The 24,403-nt window shown below is 37.4% G+C and overlaps 1 protein-coding gene across 1 annotated transcript in view; it reads right to left on the reverse strand.

Annotated features, from left to right (window-relative positions):
- The window catches only part of Fto (FTO alpha-ketoglutarate dependent dioxygenase), a 370,741-nt gene that overhangs the window by 254,907 nt on the left and 91,431 nt on the right, over nt 1-24,403 (reverse strand). Inside the window, exons 2-3 of the mRNA XM_090357633.1 lie at nt 16,822-16,899; nt 10,004-10,622 (exon numbers count right to left, since the gene is read on the reverse strand). Of these exons, the coding sequence (XP_090213759.1) occupies nt 10,004-10,622; nt 16,822-16,899 (697 nt within the window). The remainder of the gene's footprint in view (nt 1-10,003; nt 10,623-16,821; nt 16,900-24,403) is intronic.

A 24,403-nucleotide genomic window follows, 5' to 3' on the forward strand; every position in this document is an offset into this window, starting at 1 on the left:
TGAATGGTTAGGCTTAGAGGCCTGAACTATAAATGCCCAGCTTGCTTTATTGTCTTGAGCTCACACTTTGGGGGCATAAGGAGAAGGTCCTATCCATGTTGTAAACGTGAGGCAGGACAAACCCAAACGTTAAAAAATGGTCAGCTGGTAAAGGGAGCCTAATGATCACGTCTTCTCTAATCTGTGTTGATATACAGTATTCTAAAATGGGAGGGAGACAGACAGAAGGTAAAAGGCAAAGGTAAGGTTGATAAGACATTCTAAACAGAAAATGGCATGAAGTGTGTAAGAACAAAGTTCATATGTGATAAAAGAAGTGGAACAATGAGTCTGGGGAGAAGGGATGAACGATAAAAGAAAATGATCAAGAACCACTGGATATGTTAAGCTAACTTCCATCTGCAACCTTTTAAAGTTTAGAAAATTTATGAAAAGCACAGACAGAATAAGTATAATTAAAAGAAAGTCACAAGAGTGGCACATGAATGACATGGACTTGGAAGACAAAGGACTGGAGAGGAAGGCAGAAAGCAGAACACAAAGGGTTCTGTGAACACAGTACAGAATCTAGACTTACACTGGGGGCCTATGATAGACACCAAGGATTTTTTCTCAGAGGTCAGATACGTTTTTCAGAATAACCACTCTTGAAGGTACAGGCAGCCTCGGTATACTTTTTCTGGTCAGGTTCCTAGAATAATTACAAATGAGAGCTGTATAAGCCAGACAAGCTATAGGAAACAACTTGAAGGACCGTATATATTGCTAGGAAAGAAAAGCTAGCTAGAAAAGCGCCTCCCTGCTGGAGTTCTCCAATTTAGAGATGCTTTATTTAATTGTTGGGAGAAAGAGTCAGCTGCTGCTGACACAGCACACACTTCTTTCCCAGCCACTGAGGACTGAATGGTCTGAAGAAATGGAGAATTTCGAAGAGTTTTGAAGGGAGAAACTAATCAATCCCAGCTCTGAATCTATAATAAGAAGCTGCTCTTGGGTGCCTGGAAACAAGCAACTCAGGACAAACGAAGTCCCCTGACAGAGTTAAGTTGTAAAATTAATTATAAGTTTTCTGGGATTTCAGGCAAAATACTGAAAAGTCTTTATGGAGAAATTTAAAGCCCTTCAACATGATGTCTGGCTCTGTCAGCTTTCACATTAAGCATTTGGGGAAAAAATTTAGATAAAAATATTCACATACATAGGAGAACCTCATTACATCATATTTCATGGGTAAAAGAAATTGAGAAAGGGAAAGAAAAAATTGCTTTGGGGGCCCTTCAAAATCATATTGTCTGAAGTAAAATATAAAATAAGGAAAGTAAGTAGAGATATTTCTCAAACTCTGTATTTTCCAAATCAGAGTTTTTAACAGTAGAGGCTGAAAAACCCTGGACAACCTAGGAAGGTACAAAGATGGCCATGGAGACTTATTAGACACTTTCAAAGTGTAAATAACAGAGAAGACCAGAACCAGAACCAAACTGAGTTGATCAAAACATGATAATTGTTTGTTCATCCAATGTCAGGTAAAACTTTATACAGCATTCAAAGTTACTCTAAGAACAAATTTCTCCCATTGCTATCCTTGAATTCTTAACCTTTAAAAATTAAGGCTTGCCAGGTGCATCTATGAAAAGCATCTTAAAACTGAACATTAGAGACAGCAATAGAAGTCAATAGTTATTGGACAATGTTCACTTTGTAGACCAATAGCACAAATTATTCAACAACAGCAAATGCTTATTTTCTATTACATGTAGATATTACTATATATGTGTAATGCTGTGATTTTATAAAACATCTAACACAAAGTGACATAAAGAAGAAAAATTAGAATTCAATATGAACAACAGATAAAATTGTTAATACAATGTCCTCAACTTTCTAAAAAAAATTTTTTTTACTATGAAGATTTCTATACCCAAAATCTATGTACCTGTCAAGATAAAAGAAAGATAATTAAAGACATTTAAAGTCTAAAAAGAGTGCTTGGAGAAGCCAGGCATGTTCTGCATATCTATAATCTTAGCTACTCAAAAGTTAGAAATAGCCTGAACAAAAAGCAGGCATGCCTCTTCTCCAGAACAATCCAGGTATGGTGGCTCATGCCTCTGGTCCCAATTATTCTGAGGACAGAAGTAGGAGAATTACAGTCTGAGACCAGCTGAGCCAAAGTACAAGACAGCCAAGCGCAGTGGCTCACATCTGCAATCCCAGCTACTCAGGAGGCTCAAAGCCAGCCCAGGCACTAAAAAGCCCTTGAAACTCTAATCTCCAATTAACCACCAGGAAACCAGAAGTGGGGCTGTGGCTGAAGGATAGGGTGGTAGCCTTGAACTGAAGAGCTCAGGGAGAGCACCCAGGCCCAGAGTTCAAGTCCCATTACCGAAAAAAAAAAAAAGTATAAGACTTTATCTGATAAACAAACTCAAGGCAAAAAAGGACTGAGGCAGTGGTTCAATCCCCAACACCCAAACAAACACATAATTGTAGAATATCCTGCAGTGATAACAGGCTAGCAGTCTGAAATCCAGAAATCCTGCAGGCCACATTCAGAAGATAGCATTTGAGCAAAGATGAATAGGACTGAGTCACTAGGAAATTTAATAGGAAAAGTCTAGTGGAGAAAACTTGGAGTGCAAATGTGCTCCATGGAACATGATTAAGAAAGTTTCAGAAACAAGTATGGATGGAATAAAGAGAGAAGGGAAAATAGCATGGTAAAAGTAGAAATACAAGAGTATGGAGGACAGTTTATAGGGCCTTGTCCTTGGGAATAAGACTGGAAACTATTGCAGAATGCTGAGTGGAAGGGAGTAGCACTGGGGAACAGAAATTCTGAAAGAGACTTTCACGTTAATCCAGATCATGGGTCAGGACAGCAGAGGGTAAGAAGTACAGTCCTGTTACTTTTCACAAAGAAAGAAAGAAAAAAACAAAAAACAAAAGAAACAAAGAAATAGAAGAAGAGGGGAGGGGAGGCAGCCAGAAGTGTGGCCTAGAGGTAGAGTACTTGCCTAGCATGCTAGCCCTGGGTTTGAATCCTTAGTACCACATTTACAGAAAAAGCCTTAAGTGGTGCTGTGGCTCAAGTGGTAGAACACTAGCCTTGTAAAAGCTCAAGGGAAGTGAACAGGCCCTGAGTTTAAGCACTAAATTGGAAGGACGGGAGGAAGAGAAAGAGACAGTGAGAGAAAGAAAAAAAAAAGAAAATGAGAAACAAGGAAGAGGAAAGTGAAAGGGAAGGAGAAGGGAAAGCAGAGGGAAAAGCAAAGAACAAAGCCCCTTCTTCACAGCCTGCAAGAAAAGAACAGGAATGGTGACACTTCTCATTTATCAAGAAAAGGCTAAGTCAACAAGGGGGCTGAATTCCCTTCCTCTCTCAATAGCTTATTCAGATATAACTGACATACAATCAGGCATAGATATCGTTACATCTTAGCACACCTGTGAAATCATCCCCACAGTCAAAGTGGTTGCTATACCATGAACCCAGGATTTCCCTGGGCTTCTTTGTAAACCCTCCTTCCTGTCCTCAGGCAACCAATGATCAGCTTTTTGTCACACCAATAGTGTATTATGGTTCCTTTTCCTGACACGCTTGCCAGCTTTTTGTCATTATCTGGATTTTCATACAAATAAAATTAAATATATGCTCTGTATATCTAATCATTGTCTGGCCTCTTTCACTTAGCATCATTATTTTGAGATTTTTCCATATTGTCAGACCCTGATAGTTATACCTCCAGCTTTTCACAGTGATAAAATACATATATGATTTACTATTATATTCATCTCTAAGTGTTCAGTTCAGTGGTACAACATACATTCACACAGCTGTGCAACTCCATCTCCAAAACATTTTCATGATCCCACACTGAATCTCAGTATCTGTTAAACAATTTAGCCTTTCTCCATGTCTCACCCCACACTGTTCTACTTTCTGCTTTTATGTATTTGACTACTGTACTGCTCATAATGAGCAGAATCACACAATGATCTAGCTTATTTACTGAACATACTGTTCTTAGGACTTGTCCATAGTATTGCATGTATCAGAATCTCATTTCTTTTTTAAGGCTGAATAATATTTCACTATTTGTATATGCTACATTTTATATTTGTGTGTGTATACATATATATATATATATACATATATGGGTGTGAAGTGGGATCTTGTGGTTTTGATGTACATTTCCTTGGTGATTAAATGATGTTGACCATATTTTCATATCCTTACTAGCCATTTGTGTATAGTCTTTGTAGAAGTGCCTATTCAAATATTTTTCACATAATTGAATTGGATTTTTAAGAGTTCTGAATTTATTCTAGAAAACAGCTATTTTCTCTAAGAACAGGTAAGTCAGGTAAGTCACATCAAGAAAGATAAAGGATAGCCGGGTGCAGTGGCTCACACCTGTAGTCCTAGCTATTCAGGAGGTTGAGATCTGAGGATCCAGGTTCAAAGCCAGCCTGGGCAATAAAAATCTGAGAGACTCTTATCTCCAGTTAACCACCAGGAAACCAGAAGTGGGGTTGTGGCTTAAGGGTAGAGTGGTAGCCTTGAGCTGAAGATCTCAGGTACAGCGTCCAGGCCAGAGTTCAAGCCCCATGAAGAAAGAAAGAAAAAAAGAAAAAAGAAAGAAAGGAAGGAAGGCAGACAGACAGACAAAGGGTATATGTGTGTTTGCTCTCATGTGTGGAAGTTAGAATTTATAAATATACAATAAACACATACAAGGTTGTATGTGAAAGTACACAAATGTATTTGCTGAAATACAGTATTTACAGGCAAGAATTCAAATGATGTAATTCTTTAGAAAAATTAACTCACAGTACAACAAAATGAAGACCAAGAAACTGGAAGTTTAAAGGTGTAGAGGTAAATTAAGAAAAAGCATTGGATGAATGAAGAGAGAAAGAAATTAAGAAAATTGAGGGGAGGGACAGGGTTAGGAAGAATAGGGAAGAATGGTAAAAATGATGACACCAATCAAAGATGCATATATATAAACTAGTTTGTTGAATGGCAACTCTTTGTGCAAATATTTTAAATAATAAAAACATAAATCTAACTTTTAAGTGAGTAATTTTCCAGGAGTTTTTTTTTTAAATGCCTTGAAGAACCAAATGAGTTTTACTTAACAATAGTAAGAGCTCTTAAAAATAATTGAAAAAAACACAGCCCGAATGAGATCCTAAGACAGGAACTCTGAGAGGCAAAGAAAAACATTAAGTACCACTTTTTAAAACTGTGATGCTCTTTTAAAAAATGATACTCCAAAATCCCTAGAAAAAAATTATATTAATATAGTTTCATAGGGTCACAATGATGATCTAAGGAATATAAGAGCTATTCATTTCAAAGTAAAGTCAAGACTATGGAACAAATTTCCTTCATTTAAAGGATTCAACTTTTCCAAAATCAGAAACCTGGATGAGAATCCTAGAGTTCTAAAACAATTACTATAAAATCTCTATTCTTCAGTATATCATACACTAAATGGGAAACATGGATTGGACTCTTCCTTCTATAAGTCTCCTTGTCCTTTCATAGGAGACAAAAAATAATGAAGATAATCTGTAATGTTAAAATATTACTTTGAAACCTTAATAATTACATTTCCTACAAAGACAATGTCACAGAAAATAACTGCTTCCAAACAATGGAACAAAAATAGTTGACACCAATAGTTATTGCCTATGTGATACTTTTGAAGATGTTCCAAAGAGCAAGGGTTGGACCCATATTAAACAATGCATCTTTAAAGCCTTCCCGGCTAAAATTCATTTTACACAGCTAGAAGTAACAGCCAATTGCCAGTAAAGCTGGAATAGGAAAATCAAATACTTTGCCTATTTACATATGGCTCCCTGAAGCCATTCCTGATTAAAAATTGTACCATTTCAATCTTCCTTCTAGAGATATCCATTAACTAGAAATGTATGTGAAAGCCAATGAATTTAGTATATAATTACACGTATCCTATACAAATTACTTTTCAATGACCTCTACTCATAAAAATAAACCAAAGAGGGATGATTAGCTCATTATAAATCTACAAGAAGATTTCCCTGGGAAAAGGTATTGAAAGCAAAGTCCTGAAGATTTTAAGCTTCAACTGAATTTAATTTCAGTAAGAAGTAATCACTTCTGAATCTGAACTCCCAATGCAGTTTATGTGAACCTCTCCAGTGGCAAGCCATACTTTTCTGCTGACATCTCTGCTCATCTCTATGTGACCTTGGCCAAACTACTTTCTTTCTCCCCTTGGTGCAAAAACCAGATGATTTCAAAAATCTCTTCCAGATCCAAAGTTTAAGAATTATAATCCCAAGAGCACATTTACATCATCTAACCACTCAAGACACACAGAGGGTTTGATATACCTCTGGATCCCGACACTGCCCACAATGGCTAACTGAACTTACCTTAGCAATCATTCAATATGTTCTAGGTCATGGAAAACAATGCAGTGTCTGTAGTTTCTACTCTGTAACCCTCTAAAGTCCTATTCAACCCCAACCAGGATTTTTACCCAAATGGTTTCAAGTCCACCTTTTCCCTAGTTCTAGCAGGATTACAGGCAGTTCATCCCTATCTTACTTTCTGGCAAAAATAAAATATATACTTATAACTTGAAAACAAAAATACCTATCAGAAAATTGCAAGGTACTTGGTTTGTATAAAACCTGAACCAAAACCCACAATAGCAAATATCTTTCCATTTCATAGAATAAACTCATCTATTCTAATCACATGAGAATATGTTCTGGAAACTAATAGATATGGGGGAAAAGGGAAGCAGTCAGGTCCTGAGGGATTCCTTTTGCCCTTCCAGAAAATGGATACTAGCTCCTAAGATATAATGTGGTGGAAGTTAAGACACTAAAACCAGAGATCTTGCTAAGTACTAGCTATTTAACTACAAACAAGTTAAACTATGCTCTTGTGCTTCAGTTTCTTCATCTCTTAAATAAAAATAATGTATCAATACAATTGTGAATTCCTTCACACGAGAATTTAATCATTTTGGGAACACAAACATAATACTATCCTAAACCTCAATATAGCTTCTTGATACAATTAAGAGGATAAATATAGATAAAGATATAGATATATAGATATACAGATTGTGGGGCCAAGAGTTTGGCCTAGTGGTAGAGCGCTTGCCTAGAATGCCCAAAGACCCAGATTTGATTCCCTGGTACCACATACATAGAAAAAAGCTAGGAGTGGTGTTGTGGCTCAAGTGGTAGAGCTCTAGCCTTGAGAAAGTCCAAGGACAGTGCTCAGACCCTGAGCCCAAGCCCAGGACTGGCAAATAAATAAATAAGTAAGTAAGTAAATAAATAAATAAGATATGCAGATTGATGCCTACTTACAACATAGCATAGTGCTTTACAATGATTAATTTTTTTTTCTCCCTCTTTCCCTCTCCCTCCCATCCCCTCTGTATCACAGTTTAAATTTAAGATCTCATGCTTGCTCAGTTAACTTGCCTGGCAATCTACCACTTGAAATACATCTCCAACTCTTTTGTGCCAATACTGGGTCTTAAATTTAGCGCCTTTTACTCTTGTTCAGCTTTCTTTCCTGTGTGTGTCTGTGTGTCTGTGTGTGTGTGTAAGGAATGCATGCTAAAATAGCCATAAATAATACAGTAAAGCCATAAAGAATAGCAAGTACACGAACCAGTAACTTAGCTACTTATGATTATTATCAAGCAGTATATAATATAACTATCTGTGGTGTAACGATGAGTGTTATATCTTGGACCATTGGCAGCACCACAATTCTGTTTACTTCAACACAATCACTAACTCCTCATGTTTTGTGCCATAAAACTACAGTAACTATATAGTCACTAAACAATAGGTTTCTCTCTGTATTTTAGTCTTGCTGGCAGACTTCATATCCACAGTCTCTGTTGACTGTAACACCATTATGATGAGCATTAGAGCAGTGAGTTCCTACTTTGTTCACTGGGTTGTTGCAAAAGAGACAAAAGGAGTTAAAACAAATAAAAGATTAAAGTGCCCATCCGACAGTAGGTATTCAATAAACAGGAGCTCTTTAGTACTGCCATTTTATTAGACAGTTACAAGAATTCCAGAGATTAAGAAAACACAATTTTTATTGATTTACCTTCTGTAGTTTACTCTTCTGTGAGACAAGTGCCAGTATGAATATTTATGTTTATATATTTATATAATATGTACTATTTACATATATACTATATACTGTATCAATCTTACCTATTCTGCACCTTAGAAACTATTCGTTCAAATTTTAAATTTCTTTCTGAAAGGAATTCTAGCTTTCAAAATCCATTTGATCACCCACGCAAAGGGAACACAATAGAAGACAAAATTACAGACAGAGAAAAAGTGAGCCTACAAAGACCTGGTTGTAACAGGTTGAGCAATCACATGCACTGCTGCAGATTCACAGTGCTGCCTCTGTCAGAAAGTAACAAACCAACACCATTGTTCTTTTGCATCTGAGCTCTGGGATGCTATTGCTCTCTAATTCCTGGCCAGGTATTTTTGAAAATCAGAGGATTATACTTGTTTTGTTTAGGACAGCACTGAATCCTTCCTGGGATTTGCTCCTAGATCTGCATCATTACTTGATGTGACAAGAACACCTCTAAACTAGTTCCTTGTTTTAGATAGAAAGCAAAAATCAAATTAGAAAATGTATTAGCAATCCCGGGGAATTATCTGAGACTTGAGAATTGGAAGAAATTAAAGATTAAAATGAGATTTTTCTTTAAACCATTTTTTTCTAAAAGAAAGCACAATAAAGCATTTACTGTCCATACATTAAGTATCTACTATGATCCAGGTATTGCTCTACTTGATCCATGTGCATTAACTCATTTCTCATAATTTTTGCATAGTATTATTTTCTCTAGTTTATAGCTATGATGGAATCACAGAGGCATTTTGAAAACTTGGCCAAAGGTAAACATAAGAAATAACAATAAAATCCAATAAAATAACTAGAGTTGCCTCAAAGCCATGACTCTTAAAAGTTCTAGCATTCTCTGAGAGAGTCTCTAGAACATCACTTTTCCCAAATCTTTCAACAGAACAGACAGAGAGGCTATTACAATATCTTGTATTCCTTTGTCAAATACTCAGGCAGAGAAGAAACCAGTGGTCAGGGTACCCTTTGTAAATTCACCTACCTATTTACAAAGCTGCTCTAGAAATTATGAAGACCCTAACTACACAGAAACTCAACAGAAAGAAATCTTGGTAGTGCACTAAATGATATCCTATGATCTCTGTTCCAAGCTATAGGGGTTTCAGAAAAACAAGAACAAGTTCTCCATAGCCACCCAACAAGGTTTAAAACTGAAAAACTGCAGAGGGGACTAGACAATTTGCTGAAAACAGGAATGTCTGATTACAAAAGCCATCTCAAGTGCTGCTGGCAAGAAAGGTTAGTAGTAAAAATGATATGAAGCCAAGAACAAGCCCATTCTTGACAAACCACGCTCATCAAGATATGATGTCAGCCATAAGAGAAACTTTTGGCAACACAGAATGTGCACCTGTGAGAATCGGGAAAGATTTGACAGATTTCTCTTTTCCCGACTCTTCATTAGCAAGCTAATTATGGAAACTGTACAATCTACTCAGAGCTTTAGTGAAATGCAGTTGGCTGAATGAATCCAAGATGCTGCTCTCATGGGTATGGAAAAGACAAAATGACAGTAGTGCTTACATGCAAAAAATATTCTTAGCACAGTAACAGTGAGCCAGAGAACATAGCTAGAATAGAAACAGGTGTATTCTGCAGACACACGGGTGAGACAAGTCCTAAAAGGACACACAACACAATGTAACACACATACGTATACATACACACACACACATACACACACACACACACACAAACACACACAAAGTATACATATACATAAAGAATACACATGCATTATCTTTAGATCTAAACAACTGGTAATATTACAACTAGAACAGACTATACCTTCACAGCTATGGCTGTAGACTGCCACTGCTGACCTGTCTACCAGGTTTTCATCATGATGCCAGCTCACCGCCATTTTCCCCATGCCAAAATAAGGCTCTTCTTTCAGGTATGGCATTTTCTGAGGATCCATGAAATTCAGCAAAGTCACATTGTATGCTGCTCTGCTCTTAATATCCACTGCATCGTCATAGGATGACCCCATGCCAGCTCTAGGAAACTCTGCCATGCATATTGGCACATCATCTTCATTGGCCTTCTCTTTGGCAGCAAGGTCTTCCAAAGCCTGGATGGTTTCTACCTGCAGGTAGTCATTGAGCTTAAGGAAGGTCTGGCATGCAGCCGCAATCTCAGCTTCAGTATAGTTTATGTTAGAGCCCTTCACAGGCCAGGGCACTGTGAAAAGCCTGGTATTGAGGTACTTGTAGGTATATCCTGGATTTCCGATGAGGATTCGGGATACTGGAGTGAGCAGATCTTTGCCTTGAACCCTTACCAGGTCCCGAAATAAGCAGCCATGCTTGTGCAGACTGAAAAAGGCTTCTGGGACCTCTTTGTGGAGCTCTTCTGACACACTGCCAGCTTCCCGGAGAATCAGTTTAGGATATTTCAGCTGCCACTAAAACAAAAACAAGAAGAAGGGGGAAAAAAAAGTTGATGAGTTGCTATAATTTGATTATTTTTCAAAGATGTTCTTCTTTGGGGTGTCATTTCCAAACAAGATTCATATCTCCCTAGTCCAAGAAGAAGAAGAAGAAGAAGAAGAAGAAGAAGAAGAAGGAGGAGGAGGAGGAGGAGGAGGAGGAGGAGGAGGAGGAGGAGGAGGAGGAGGAGGAGGAGGAGGAGGAGGAGGAGGAGGAGAAGATTCACTAAAATATATGTCATAAGCTTTTTAGTTAAGATTGTCAAATTTAAGCCGAAACTATTCACCTTCTACTAAAACAAAAAGTAAGAATTTGTGCTTTGATTTCCCAGGCTACTTTCATGACCATTTCTCCCTTCCTACAGAAAACACCATTTCTCCCTTCTCAGAAAACACTAAGTACTCATTATCCCTATATTAAGTGCCCACTATAAGCCAAGAATTCATCTAACTGATTTATATTCATTATCTCATTTCTCACACTTTATGCATAGTATCATTTCCCCAGTTTATAGATATAACTACAGAAGCACAGAGATGTCTAAAGTCAAACAACTGGTGAACATCAGAGCTAGCATTTGATGTCATAGGCTCCAGAACATATTTTTTGTTTTGTTTTTAAAGTAATCTCAGGGCCTCACAAGTATTCTCCATTTAAGCCACACTCCTAGTCTTTTGCTAAAACTAAGCTCCATGAACACTAAGCCATATAATTTTGTCCACAGCTATACTTAGCACAAGATATACTTAGCAAAGATTAAATGGGGTGGGGGTCTGGATGGATGAATGATGAGATGATACAATCATCCAACTGGTGCCATTGAAAGAGTGATAGAATAATTCTTTTCCCTTATACAGAACACATGAGTTTACTGGTAGACTGGCTTTGCTTCATTACTTCAGCTCCCTAGCATTTGACCTATGAAATGGTACTTAGCCAGAGTTCCCCAGTGCTTGGTAATGAGGACAAAAAGGAAGGCAGAAGCCAGGAGGCACAAAGTAAAGAATGTGGAATTCACTCTACTTGTATTGGAGGATTTCAAGGGGAGGAGAATGGTTTGATTTACATCTGATAAAAATTCACTCTTAGTTATAGTATCAGGCAGGGTTTAAAATGATTTGATACACATGAATATGTCAAATCATGTAAGTGCTAATACAAGCATCCACAGAAAAATAATAAGAGCATGAATTAAGATAGAGATAAATAAATTAACACATGATTATAGTTGGAACTTCCTCCAGAGAGACAGGCATTAAACATTTACTATGACACCACTAAATGTGTGCAAAGTATGTTACTGGCCAAAGTTTCTGATCCAAAACATTCGACTATGAGGCAAGATGATTTCTTATATTAGAATTAGATTTCCTGAATTACAATGGAGAGAGAAAAGAAAATTCAGACTGGTTGGTAATGGACAGAGAAGAAAGTTTTAGAAGTTGTCTTTTGTTGGTTGGTTTTATGTTTTGTTTTTGCTCCTTTACTTCTAAGAAAGGGTCTCAGTATATACCCTAGACTGACCTAAAACTTGTGATCCCCTTCTTGAGTCTCCTGAGTGGTGGAATGACACATGTGAGCCACTGTGCCTCACTATTAGTTTGGTGGAAGATTTTTTTTGTAATTTTTTTATGAAGGGTTTGTTATTTTGGTGATTGAGAGAACTTCAGTTTTCTCAGCAAACTATAAAGTGAATCACAAGCAAAGATTGTGTCCTGTTCCTATTCTGGAACAATAGTTCCAAATTTCCCCCTTACCAACCAGGTTTTTAGAACCCTCATGATGGATGAAACATGTGATTATTCTGTCCATTGAGAAATGATGGCTGTCACTTCCAGCCCAAGGCAATTCATTGCCAGTGCAAGACCTTCCAGAACATTCTTCTTCCCTCTGGCAAAGTAACCACTTTGGATTCCTGACTTACTTTAATGAGTAGTAACTCTCTGTCAACCCACAAGTGATATGTAAATTGTGGTGGAGTGCTTGCCTAGCATTCATAAAGACCCAGGTTCAATTCCTAGGTACCACATACACAGAAAAAGCCAGAAGTGATCAAGTGATAGAGCACTAGCCTTGAGAAAAGCCCAAGGACAGTACTCAGGCCCTGAGTTCAAGCCCAGGACTGGCAGAAAGGAAAGAAAGAAAGAGGGAGAGAGAGAGAGAGAGAGAGAGAGAGAGAGAGAGAGAGAGAGAGAGAGAGAGAGAGAGAGAGAGAGAGAGATTGTTGGCCAAAGCTACTAAGAATTGAGGGTTGTTTGGCCACATATATATATATATATATATATATATATATGTAGCAAAATAATTGGAAAAGGCCATTTTAAAAATTCATAGAACAAAGTTGTTTTTAATATTTAAATATCCTCAACATACACAATGGATATATAATGTAGAGCATGAATGTATAATTCAGGGGATTCTCACAATTTTGTTAAAATTATGCTAAGATAAATTAAGAGAACAGTATATAGCTAAATAAAACAGCACCTAAGAGGAAAAAAAAGAAAAAGAATTGAGGGTTGTTTGTTACTGCAGCATAAACTAACCTATTCTAGCTGATCCAGAACAAAAGAAATAGAATGTCTATGAAAAATAGAATTATGTTAAAGAAAATTCAATTAATGAAATTGAACACACACACACAAAAATTAAACCGCCTGAGCTGTGTGATAATGAATATAAAGTGAAAAGAGTAGTCATCTCTCACACTATTATGGACTGTCTTAGAACTCACTAGGATCCCCTTCAGAGTTTATAATTTCCATACTTCATTCATTCCCAACTAGAACAATGTAAACACTAATATTATTGCGTCTATTTACATAGACAATACAATACTGGTGGCAGACCAAATAGTAAAGTGCAATAACTCCTTCTATCACTACCTAGTTATTTTCTAAACAAGTCTCTAAGGCATGAATATACTCTCGGCCAGGCAGCAGTGACTTGTCTGTAGTCCTAGCTACTCAGGAGGCTTATGTCTACAATGATAGTTACTCGGGAAGCTATGACTTGGAGGACTGTGGTTTGAAGCCAGCCTGGACAGAAAAGTCAGAGACACTTCCTCTCTAATAATTAGTGAAAAGCTAGACTGGAAGTAAGGCACAAGTGGCAGAGTGCCAGCCACAAGCAAACAAGCTGAATGAGAGTAAGGCCTTGCGTTCTTGTAATCATTAAATTATAAGAACAAATCAAGATCATAGAAATATTTGTCAGATTTTTGGCCTCTAAAATGTATAAAAGGCAAATGTACTAAACCAAAAGCCTCCAAAATATACAAAAGGAAAATGAGATTAGAGGGAGAAATGTTTAGTGCATTAAGGAAACACTAAGTAGCAAACTAGAAATCATATTGCTTTATGAAAAGGATTAAATAAAAAATTATGAAGAGCCTGGTTTCATGAGAAGACAAAAAATATGGCAATGTTTTGGAAGAATATGTGGGTATATTTCATTTTTTTCATTGACATCATATTTCCAAATTTTCTAAAACAAATGTAAAAACAGTTACTTTGAAAACATCAAGGAAAGATTGTGCATTTGAAAACTCATTTACATTTTTTTGCCAGGAAATTCTTTTTGTTCACCATGAATTACTAAAAGTATTGGGCAGAAATTCTGCTATTTGAAACTGACTGAACTGATGCTCTAGGGAAATCTTATTTCACACAATAAGAACAATTAGTGATAATTGGCTAATTTTGTCACTATCGCAAGGAAAATCCAAGTGAGAAAACACCCACTGAAAATGTCTTGGTTTTTTATTATTTATAAAGTGATTAAATTAGTGCCTGACACAAAAAATGTGCTATGTAACATTTGCTAGGATTTTTCTTTAAAGAGAACAAGTAACTGTGGGGAAGAAAAAAAAAACCTGAACATTAAATCATTTGAGTTCATTCTGTCGAACAAGTTCACTTTCCATTTTGGACAGGTATATGCAGAACATCAGATATCACACGGTAATTTGGAGCAGCTGTTGGCAGTTTTTCAAATATGTTAGTAGAATTTTTTTTTCATTTAATCCAGTTAAGTTTTTCCAGGGAATACTGAGTCATGAAATTATACTAGAAGTTGTATGGTCATGGTCTATATTGAATATACAAATGACATTGTGACATTAATGAAGATTACATAGTTTAATAAGTGTTTGGAAAGCTGTATGGATATAAAGTTCTAAAACATACAGAGTGCTTAAGGCCTCTGGAAATGAGGCTTAATTTTTTTTTTAGCTTATGTTAAACCATACCATAAAACTTTGCCTTTTCTTCTCATCTCAAGGGATGCTCTGAAAAAAATTCATCATCCAGAAAAGTCATATAAGGTGTTAACGTGGTAAGACCCAGTTTTTAGGAGAATCATTTGAAGCTCAATGGAACTTCACTTTTGATAGAGTGAATTAAAACTTAAAGCCTTCAAATGACTTGGAAATGCCCTTCACTTAACTATGTCAGTAAACTCTGACTTCAGAGTAATATATTCCTAATCTGGCTATTAATATTATGCTGTACTACTTTATACTTTGCACTTGACAGCAACTTGCACTATCATCTTAGTATTTCTCTATAATTTCTTGTTGCAAACGCTTGCAATTTGGCAGCCATCCCAACACTAAAAGGCTATTTCCATTTATTTGCAACAGTCTCCAGTTGCACAGTGCCAAGCTGTACCCTAGAAGAGGCACATTCAAAAGTCCCTGTAGGCCAGGCCCCAGCCACTACAGGCTGCTAAAAAAGTGACAAATGTGGCTTGCCATTAGGCAGTTCATGTTCTTTTGTATGTAATTTAACATTTACCCAATATTTGCAAAATAAAGTGTCATAAATAAAGCGAAAAAATTAAGGCACTTCTTATTGTACAATGTCTCATACACTAATAGTGTAGACAGAAATGAAAGTTAAGAGGAAGAAAGTGCAGCACAGCATGAGTGTATTGCTATAGGAATGAGGGATAATTAGCAAGAAAATCTAGAAAATCTTCACTGTTAAGTTCCTCTCTATGGAGCACAAAACTTACAAAACAGTAGGTGCTAGAAATTCAGAAGAGATCTCTCTGGGATCTTGTACACTGGTTTAAAAAGAAAGGGGGAGGCAGACATGAACTAATAGTTGAAGAGTGTCTTACATGGCGGTAAGTGCTATGGAAAAGTAAGGCAAAACGTGGGTGGCCTTGTGGTCAAGGAGAACCTCTTTGAAAAGGCAGCACAGAGGCAGAAAAGGCAGAATGTTCTGGACATGAGGTCATCCAAGTCAAAAAAAGTCAGAAGTGGTGCTATGGTTCAAGTGGTAGAGCTCTAGCCTTGAGATTGCCAAGGACAATGCTTAGGCCTTAAATGCCCAAAGACAGTGCTTAGGCCCTGAATTCAAGCAGCAGCAGCAGCAGCAGGAGGAGGAGGAGGAGAAGGAGGAGCAGGAGGAGGAGAAGGAGGAAGAAGAGGAGGAGGAGGAAAGTCAACATGAATAGAGGTAGAAAAGTATGAAAGAAACACATATGAAGATGAAATATATAAAAAAAACTGCTTTGATAAATGGCAAAAAATAAATAATAACTTAAAAATTAAGAAAAATGAGGGAAAAGAGGGTTGGGAGGCATGAGAATGTTGAAAGGGGTGACAGTGATCAAGAAATATTTTGCTGGATGGCAACTCCTTTAAACAATACTTAAAAGATAATAAAAATATTCAAACAAAAATAAAAAATAAAGTAGAATATCCTCATGTTAGGAACCAAAAGAAAGAAAAGCGGGAAAGAACATGGGCAGTCTGCCTAAATCACTGAGCTTATGGAGAAAGTAGACAAGGCAGTGATCTTTTCACTTCCTACATCATCACACTCACAGGTAAAAGAGGCATACCAGAGTCAGGAATTGGTGGCTCACAACTCTAATCCTAGCTACTCAGGAGGCTGAGATATGAAGATCAGTTCAAAGCCAGCCCCAGCAGAAAAGTCCCTGTGAGTCTTTTAGCTCCAATAAACTACTGAAAAAAGCCAGAAGTGTCACTATGGCTCAAATGGTGCTAGACTTGAGCACAAAGAGGCTCAAGGACAACCCCCAGGCCCTGAGTTCAAGCCCCAGGACTAGCAAATAAATAAGTAAGTAAATAAATAAATAAATAAATAAACAAAGTACATCTGAGCACATCACTACACACTAATGAAACACTTGCTATCTTACCTGCTGGTAGAATTCATCATCTTTGGGGGTCAGGTAAGGAAGCCAAGTGTCTTCAAGCTCCTCAAGAAGCCTCAGTTTCTGTTTTAGAAATAGAAATTAAGTCATATTGATGAAGTACATATTTTTTTAAATTTTAAGATATATGAAGCATGAATTTTAAAATAATTTCACTTACAGATTTTGCAGTGTTTGATTCACATGCATTACTGACAACAAGGTATTTTCATCACCAGCTTAACTTTTTAATTCACCCAACGCTGTTTTCCATAACAAATCTTCCTATCTATATGTGTTTGAAACACAGTAGCTCTATGATACTATCCCTGGAAAAAGCAAACAAGCACATAAGCCTCTCTACCTGAGTCATGTTGAGAGTTATTTATCATGTAAACATTTGTCTGCTTTTATAAAAAATAGTCTTTCTGGGCCAGGCTCCTGCCTGTAATCTCAGATATTCTGGAGGCACAGATTGGGAGGATCATGGTTTGAGATTAGCCTGAGCAAAAGTTAACCCCATTTCAGAAAAAAAAAAAAAAAAAAAGCACCTATAATCCCAGTACAGAAAGGTGAATGTAGTAGAATCTTAGTCTAAGATATCCTGGCAAAAATGCAAGACCCTACCAAAAAAATAATTAAATCAAAAAGTGATTAGGGATATGGTTCAAGCACAGGCACTGAGTTCAAATCCAAGTACTACAAAAAGAATATAATTTAAAAAAAATAAATTGATCTAGCCTGGTGCTTGTGGTGCATGCTTGTAATCCTAACTACTCAGGAGGCTGATATCTGAGGATCACGATTCAATGCCAGCTAGGGCAGAAAAGTCTATGAGACTCTGATCTCCAATAAACTACTCAGAAAAAGCTTTAAGTGGTGCTGTGGCTCAAGTGGCAGTGTGCTAGCCTTGAACAAAGAGGCTGTTCCCAGGCCTTGAGTTCAAGCCTCAGGACTGGCAAAAAAAAAATAGATAGATAAATCTTTTCCTATTATAATAGTTATTAAACCTTTATTAATTTTTTGATTTTCTTTTCCAATTTTGTAATGCACTTTTTTTAGCATCCAGTAATGATTAGCTATTTAAGAAAAACTATTCTTTATACAAACTATAAGCAACTCATGCCTGTAATTCTAACTATGAGAGGTAGAGATTGGAAGATAGCTGTTCAAAGCCCACTTGGGCCAAAAGTTCATGAGATTTAATATTAACCAATATCTGACCATAATGGTACATGCCTTTAAACCAAGCTATGTAGGAAATATAAATATGAGGTTCACATTCCAGATTGTACGAGCATAAATAAGATTACACTGAAAAAAAAAAACAAAACTAAAAGGGGCTAGGAGTCTGGTCTAGTGGTAGAGTGCTTGCCAAGTAGGCACAAAGCCCTGAGTTCAATTCCCTGGTACCACATACACAGAAAAAGCCTGAAGTGGTGCTGTGGCTCAAGTAATAGAGCCCTACCCTTAAGAAAGCTCAAGAACAGTACCCAGGCCCTGAGTTCAAGCCCCAGAACTGGCAAAAAAAAAAAAAATAATAACGTAAAGCCACAAGTACTGGGGCATGGCTCAAATGGTAGAGCACTTGCCTCACATGTACAAATCCTAAATTTTTCCTCCCTAAATTTTTACTCAGAAGAAATATGGGAGATAGTCATATATTATAAGAAATCAGGGTTGGGAGTGTGGCCCAGTAGTAGAGTGCTTGCCTAGTATGGATGAAGCCCTGGGTTGGATTCCTCAGTACTATATACACAGAAAAAGCCACAAACAACACTGTGGCTCAAGTGGTAGAGTGCTAACCTTGAGCAAAAAGAAGCTCAGGGACAGTGATCAGGCAGAGTTCAAGCCCCAGGATAGAAAGGAAAAAAAAAAAAAAACCAAGAAACATGTATGAAGTGATTATTGTTCTACTTTTTTTCAAATGCCTGATTTGACACTGACACATGACATATATGCAGGCATATATAAGTCTACGTCTACATATGTGGTATATAAATAGCATATATGTGTGTATACACAGACACATGGACACATGCTCACATGAATTATTTGTAAGAAAAAAATAGCAGAAATAAGTGGTTTTCAAATAACACTGCAGAAGTAAATTATCATCAGGGCCTTGGTAAAGCCAGTAAGACATGACTATAGAGATTATAATGCTGTGAGTCAATGCAGCTACACTGTAAAAGAATACAGCTTTCAAGCCAGATACTGATGACTCACACCGAGAATCCTGAGTACTCTGGAGGCTGAGATGTGAGGATCAGGGTTTAAAGCCACCCTGGGAAGGTAATTCCATGAGACTCTTAGCTAAAATGAACCACCAGAAAGTTAGACATAGAGCTCAAGTGGTTGAGCTCCAGCCTTGAGGGAAAAAGGTAGCAGACATTAGCCAGGTCCTAAGTTCAAATCTAGCATACACACATGCGTGCATGCACACATACACACACACACACACACACACACACACACACACACACACTATAGTTTGGTAAACACACAAAAAAACCCTTTTATTCTCTATCTGCTCTACTAGCTAATGTCTACACAGTGCAAAATCCATTCAACTAGTTGTCCGGCATATTAGCCTCTAAAGAGGCCTTTAATTCACAGCCCATCCTCATCAGCAGTTCAGAGCAAACATTCGCTTGATAGAGCTCAGATGCACTCTGAAGCTTTTAAATCATAATGTGAAGTGAATAATGAAAAAAGCAAAGCAATAGAAATTTAACAACTAGCTGGGTGTGGTAGCTCACACCTGTAATCTTAGCTACTCAGGAGACTGAGATCTGAGTACCATGGTTCAAAGCCAATCTAGGCACAAAAGTTCATGAGACTCTTCACCAGAAGTGGTGCTGTGGCTCAAGTGGAAGAGTGATTGAAGAGCTCAGAGGCAATGCTCAGGCCCAGAGTTCAAGCCCCACAACTGACAAAAAAGAAAAGAAAAGAAAAAAAGTAAAAAACAAAAAAAAACCCAGTAAATTCTATTCTTATGCATATTCTTATGCATAATTAAAGCCTCTGTTTTGATGGTTGGTTATTTTCTAATCTATAATGGTAAAAAGGAAAGGTCTTCCCTTTCGAAGCACCTGTAATACCAATATATCTATAGTTTGAATAATTCACTAATTGGATAATTGGCTTATCTGCTTTCAGTATTAGTGAGCAAAAAGGAACTAATGATATTTCCACAAATACACTTGCACATTTATGCACACCATCACTAATTTAATCAAAAATCTATTCCTCAATCCAATTTTAAGCTCAAGAAAGCCTGCATTTCCCAAGAATCTTTTGCAAGCTCTTAGTACTTTTTATAAACACAAAGCACTAGAATATTAATAAATGCCATCAAAATTTTCAAGCTTTTAATAATTCATCAGCTCCACCTTACAAAAACCAATTCAACTCCATGACCCACCAAAGAGCGAGAGAGAGAGAGAGAGAGAGAGAGAGAGAGAGAGAGAGAGAGAGAGAGAGAGAGAGAGGAGAGAGGGAGAGAGAGAGAAACCAATTCGAAGTCTCCTTAGTGAGAATTCATTGATAGAGCTAATCTGCTTATAATGCAGGGCATAAAGGTGTCGATTCCCCAAACGAACTACATACTCCATGTAAGTCAGATTAAGTATCAACAGACTTGTCCCATAGGTCTAGTTATAGGTATCAGAGTAGGCAAAAACACTTGTGCCAAGTGATTCAGTTATTTAAAAATAAAAAAGATACTACTTTTCAGCTTAACTGAGGCTCAGAGTAACTGACAGGTATAAAATATTGTAATCTGAGCTCAAGTCTATAATTCTGGCTACTTCAGAGGCTGAGACCCAGAGGATTATGGTTAAAGTACAATCTGGTTAGAAAACTTTATAGCCTCCTTTTCACCCCATAGATGGCACAGTGACATGTATTTTTCATCCCAAGCTATGTGAAAGGCCTTGATTGCACAAGCTGAGGTTCCAGGCCAACCTAGACATAAAATTCTGAAAGACTCTATCTCTAAGAAGGAAAATCACATATGGCAGTGTGATACCTGTGATCCTGGCTACAAAGATAAGCTTAAGATAGGTGGCTCAGGGTTTACATGAGAGCTCAAGCAAGAAGAGAGCAATCAGAATAAAACAGAGCTAGAAGCATGACTTAAATAGTAGAGTACCAGCCTAGCAAGTGTGAGACCTTGAGTTTAAACTCCAGTATTGATAGAAAAAAAAAATGTAACTTGAACGACTATGTCAAAAAAAATAAAATTCTAGCTATGAGCCATTGGCAGATGTCTATAATTCTTGCTATTTAGGAGACTGAGATTTGAGGATCACAGTTAGAAGTCCTTGGGACTCTTATCTCCAGTTAACTGCCCCAAAAGCCGGAAGTAAAGATGTAACTGAAGTGATAGCGCTCTGGTTCTGAGTAAAAGAGCTCAGAGACAGACTCCAGGCCCTGAGTACAACCTCCAGAACTAACACAAGAAAACAAAAAACAAAAAAAATAGGTACAGTAGGGACTGGTGGCTGAAATCCTAGCTACTAATGAGGATCGCAATTAAAAGCCAGCCTGGGGAGGAAAGTCTATGAGACTCTTATTGCAAATTAACCACCGAAAACAGAAGTGGAAATGTGGCTCAAAGTGGTAGAGCACTAGCATTGAGCATAAAAGATCAGGGACAGTGACTAGACCATGACTTCAAGCCCCACAACCAAGCAAAAACAAAAAAAGGTAAAAGCACCAAGACTATGGGCTGGGAGTTTGGCCTAGTGGTAGAGTGCTTGCCTAGCATGCACGAAGACCCGGATTCGATTCCTTGTTACCACATACTTAGAAAAAGCCAGAAGTGGTGCTGAGGCTCAAGTGGTAGAGCTCTAGCCTTGAGAAAAATCCAAGGACAGTGCTCAGGTCCTCAGCTTAAGCCCAGGACTGGCAAAAAAAAAAAAAAAAAAAGCACCAAGACTAAAAGACTGTCTTAGACTTTGTTTTCAAGAGTATAAAGTGAAATATCTGTGGGATAGAGACTGGCAATTCCTTTCCAACTTCAACTGCTTTTATCAACTCAGTATAATTTTTTTTAGGATTTTTTTCCAACGAATACATTTTTACCATAGTTCAGGTAAGTGCATATTTGCAGAACAAAAGATTAGAAACATTAAAAATACTCAACTGTAACAAGGACATACTAAACCCACTAGCACAACAATGTTCATTGCAGCACTATTCACCATAGCAAAGATATGGAACCAACCTAGATGTCCCTCAGTTGATGAGTGGATCAACAAGTTGTGGTATTTGTACACAATGGAATTCTATGCTGCTGTCAGAAAGAATGACATCGCCCCATTTGTTAGGAAATGGAAAGACTTAGAAAAAATCATATTAAGTGAAGTAAGCCAGACTCAAAGGAACTTAGGCTCAATGGTTTCCCTCATTCGTCATAATCAGTAGAAACCTTGGGCTCTACTAGCAGAGATTTGCAATAGAGCAAAATCTTGATACATAAGGATATATAATGTGAAGCTAATTGAAAGGACCTCCAGGATAGTGAAACAAAAGCCATATAATGAATGATTGTTGTCCTTAATGTACTATGTTGTCTCTCATCTCCTTTGCTGTCCCTTGGTTATCTCATATTGTTATAGTATCTCACTTTGTTATCTGATATATTGAACTTATTTGTATTTGGATATTTGAAATTTGATAGGGAAGGGGGGCAAACCAAGACGGGTGGGGGGTGTGGGGGGGGGAGGGAAATGGGTACCAAGACATGTGAAAGGGTATCAATGTATGTGAATTAATGCACCTTCTATCTGGCAAATATCATGTAACCCTTTTACTAATTACAATAAAAAAATTAAAATAAAAAAAATACTCAACTGTGCTAATACAAGGGTGAATTTCATGATTTGTGAATTATCTCATTTTAGCAAAAAGATTAAAAACAGTGCAAATGCCCGTTCATAGGGGATAGTGGGATAATGAAAGACACAACAACCACACAAATTTCAAGGCAACAGTAAATCGAAGCAAAGAAGCTCTTTTAAAAAGCTCCCTAGATGCTAGCACTTAAGAATCATACCTATAATTCTAGCTTCATAGGAGGCCAACATAGGAGTGGAGATTCAATGACATGTTGGGTAGACAAATTTAAGAGACTTTTTTCTCCAAATAACTAGCATAATCCTGGAAGAGGAGGAGCAAAAAAAGATTGGCAAGCCTGGCTCAAGTGATAGAGTACAAGCTGAGAGTTAAAAAAGCAAGGCCCAGAATTCAAGCCTCAGTATCAACACACACACACACACACACACACACACACACACACACACACACACACACACACAGAAAGATAATCAGGGAGACAGGAGAAACTACTAGAAGTCAACATAGTCAACACTAAAAAAGTACCCTAGACTTGCTTGCAACAAAAACATGCAGTAAAACAAAATAAACCAAAGTTTTAGAATCAGTTCTATTACCTAATATCCATGCCTTACACAGCAGTGTCTAAGTTCTCACAGTATCTTTTATGTCTATATCATAGATTTAGACATGCATTTGTATGCCTAACTATGTTTTATCCTAAATTTCAATATATGATCTCATATTGCAAGAAAAAAATATCCTTTTATGGAATCAGGCATATGTATGTACAAATGAAATGTTTGTTATAAAGAATAAATGTAGAATAAAATATATGCATCCCTTTATAAAAATAAAAGTGCCTATTAGCCCAATCCAACCCCTACCTCAACCCCCCCGCCAAAAAAAACCCCCAAGATTCCACATGTTCTTGCATTGACAAGCAGAAACACAAAGGACAAATGACTATTAAGGTGGTACCTGTCAGGAGGAAAGATAGGAAGTGACTGAAAAGTGCTTAAGAGCAGAGCACACCCCTTCAAAATACTTATTTCATATTATTTTAGACAATGTAAACAAATAGTCAACTCAATGTATTACTAATTGCCAATTCAAAGGCTTTACCTCTTGATTCCTAACATGGAATTCAATACACAAACATTTTAGAAAGCACATAGTTCCACCCACTGGCAAATGCGGTGTTTGGGAGCCTGTCACAGATGAGCACAGCTCTGACAAATTCTCTGTGTTGAATCCAGCCAAAGGGTAAACACACAACACACTGATCTGCTCTCTGGTATGGAAGTAGAGCAGCTCACAAGTGGTTGTCAGATTTAGCTAACCACTGCTCCTTAGCCTAATGCATGCATAAATCCACACAGCTGGGCCCTACAGCACACTGTGCTGCCTACACGCATCTTTGCTGGCACAACCATGTTAAATACATCAAGCTTCTCATAAATGCCACCTAGCAATCAAGAGATGCCTGGTAAGAGGAACCTGAAGACCATTGCATGTGGACTACTGCCCATTTTCATCACTCCTACAAGTAACAGGCACAAGGACCTATTACGGCACATGCAAAGCAAAATCATAAAATTTAAGAACAGGATGCAAAAACTTTCTTCAACCATAAAACTTAAGAATAGGATGCAGAAACTTTCTTCAACGACTATGAATAGTTGAGGCCTGAAGGTAAGGATGAAGCATCTTAATTACACAAATTACTGGATTATGCCTCAGC

The sequence above is a fragment of the Megascapheus bottae genome, chromosome 24 (assembly GCF_031878675.1).
Source record: "Megascapheus bottae isolate mThoBot1 chromosome 24, mThoBot2.hap1, whole genome shotgun sequence".
In the NCBI taxonomy this organism is placed as follows: domain Eukaryota; kingdom Metazoa; phylum Chordata; class Mammalia; order Rodentia; family Geomyidae; genus Megascapheus; species Megascapheus bottae.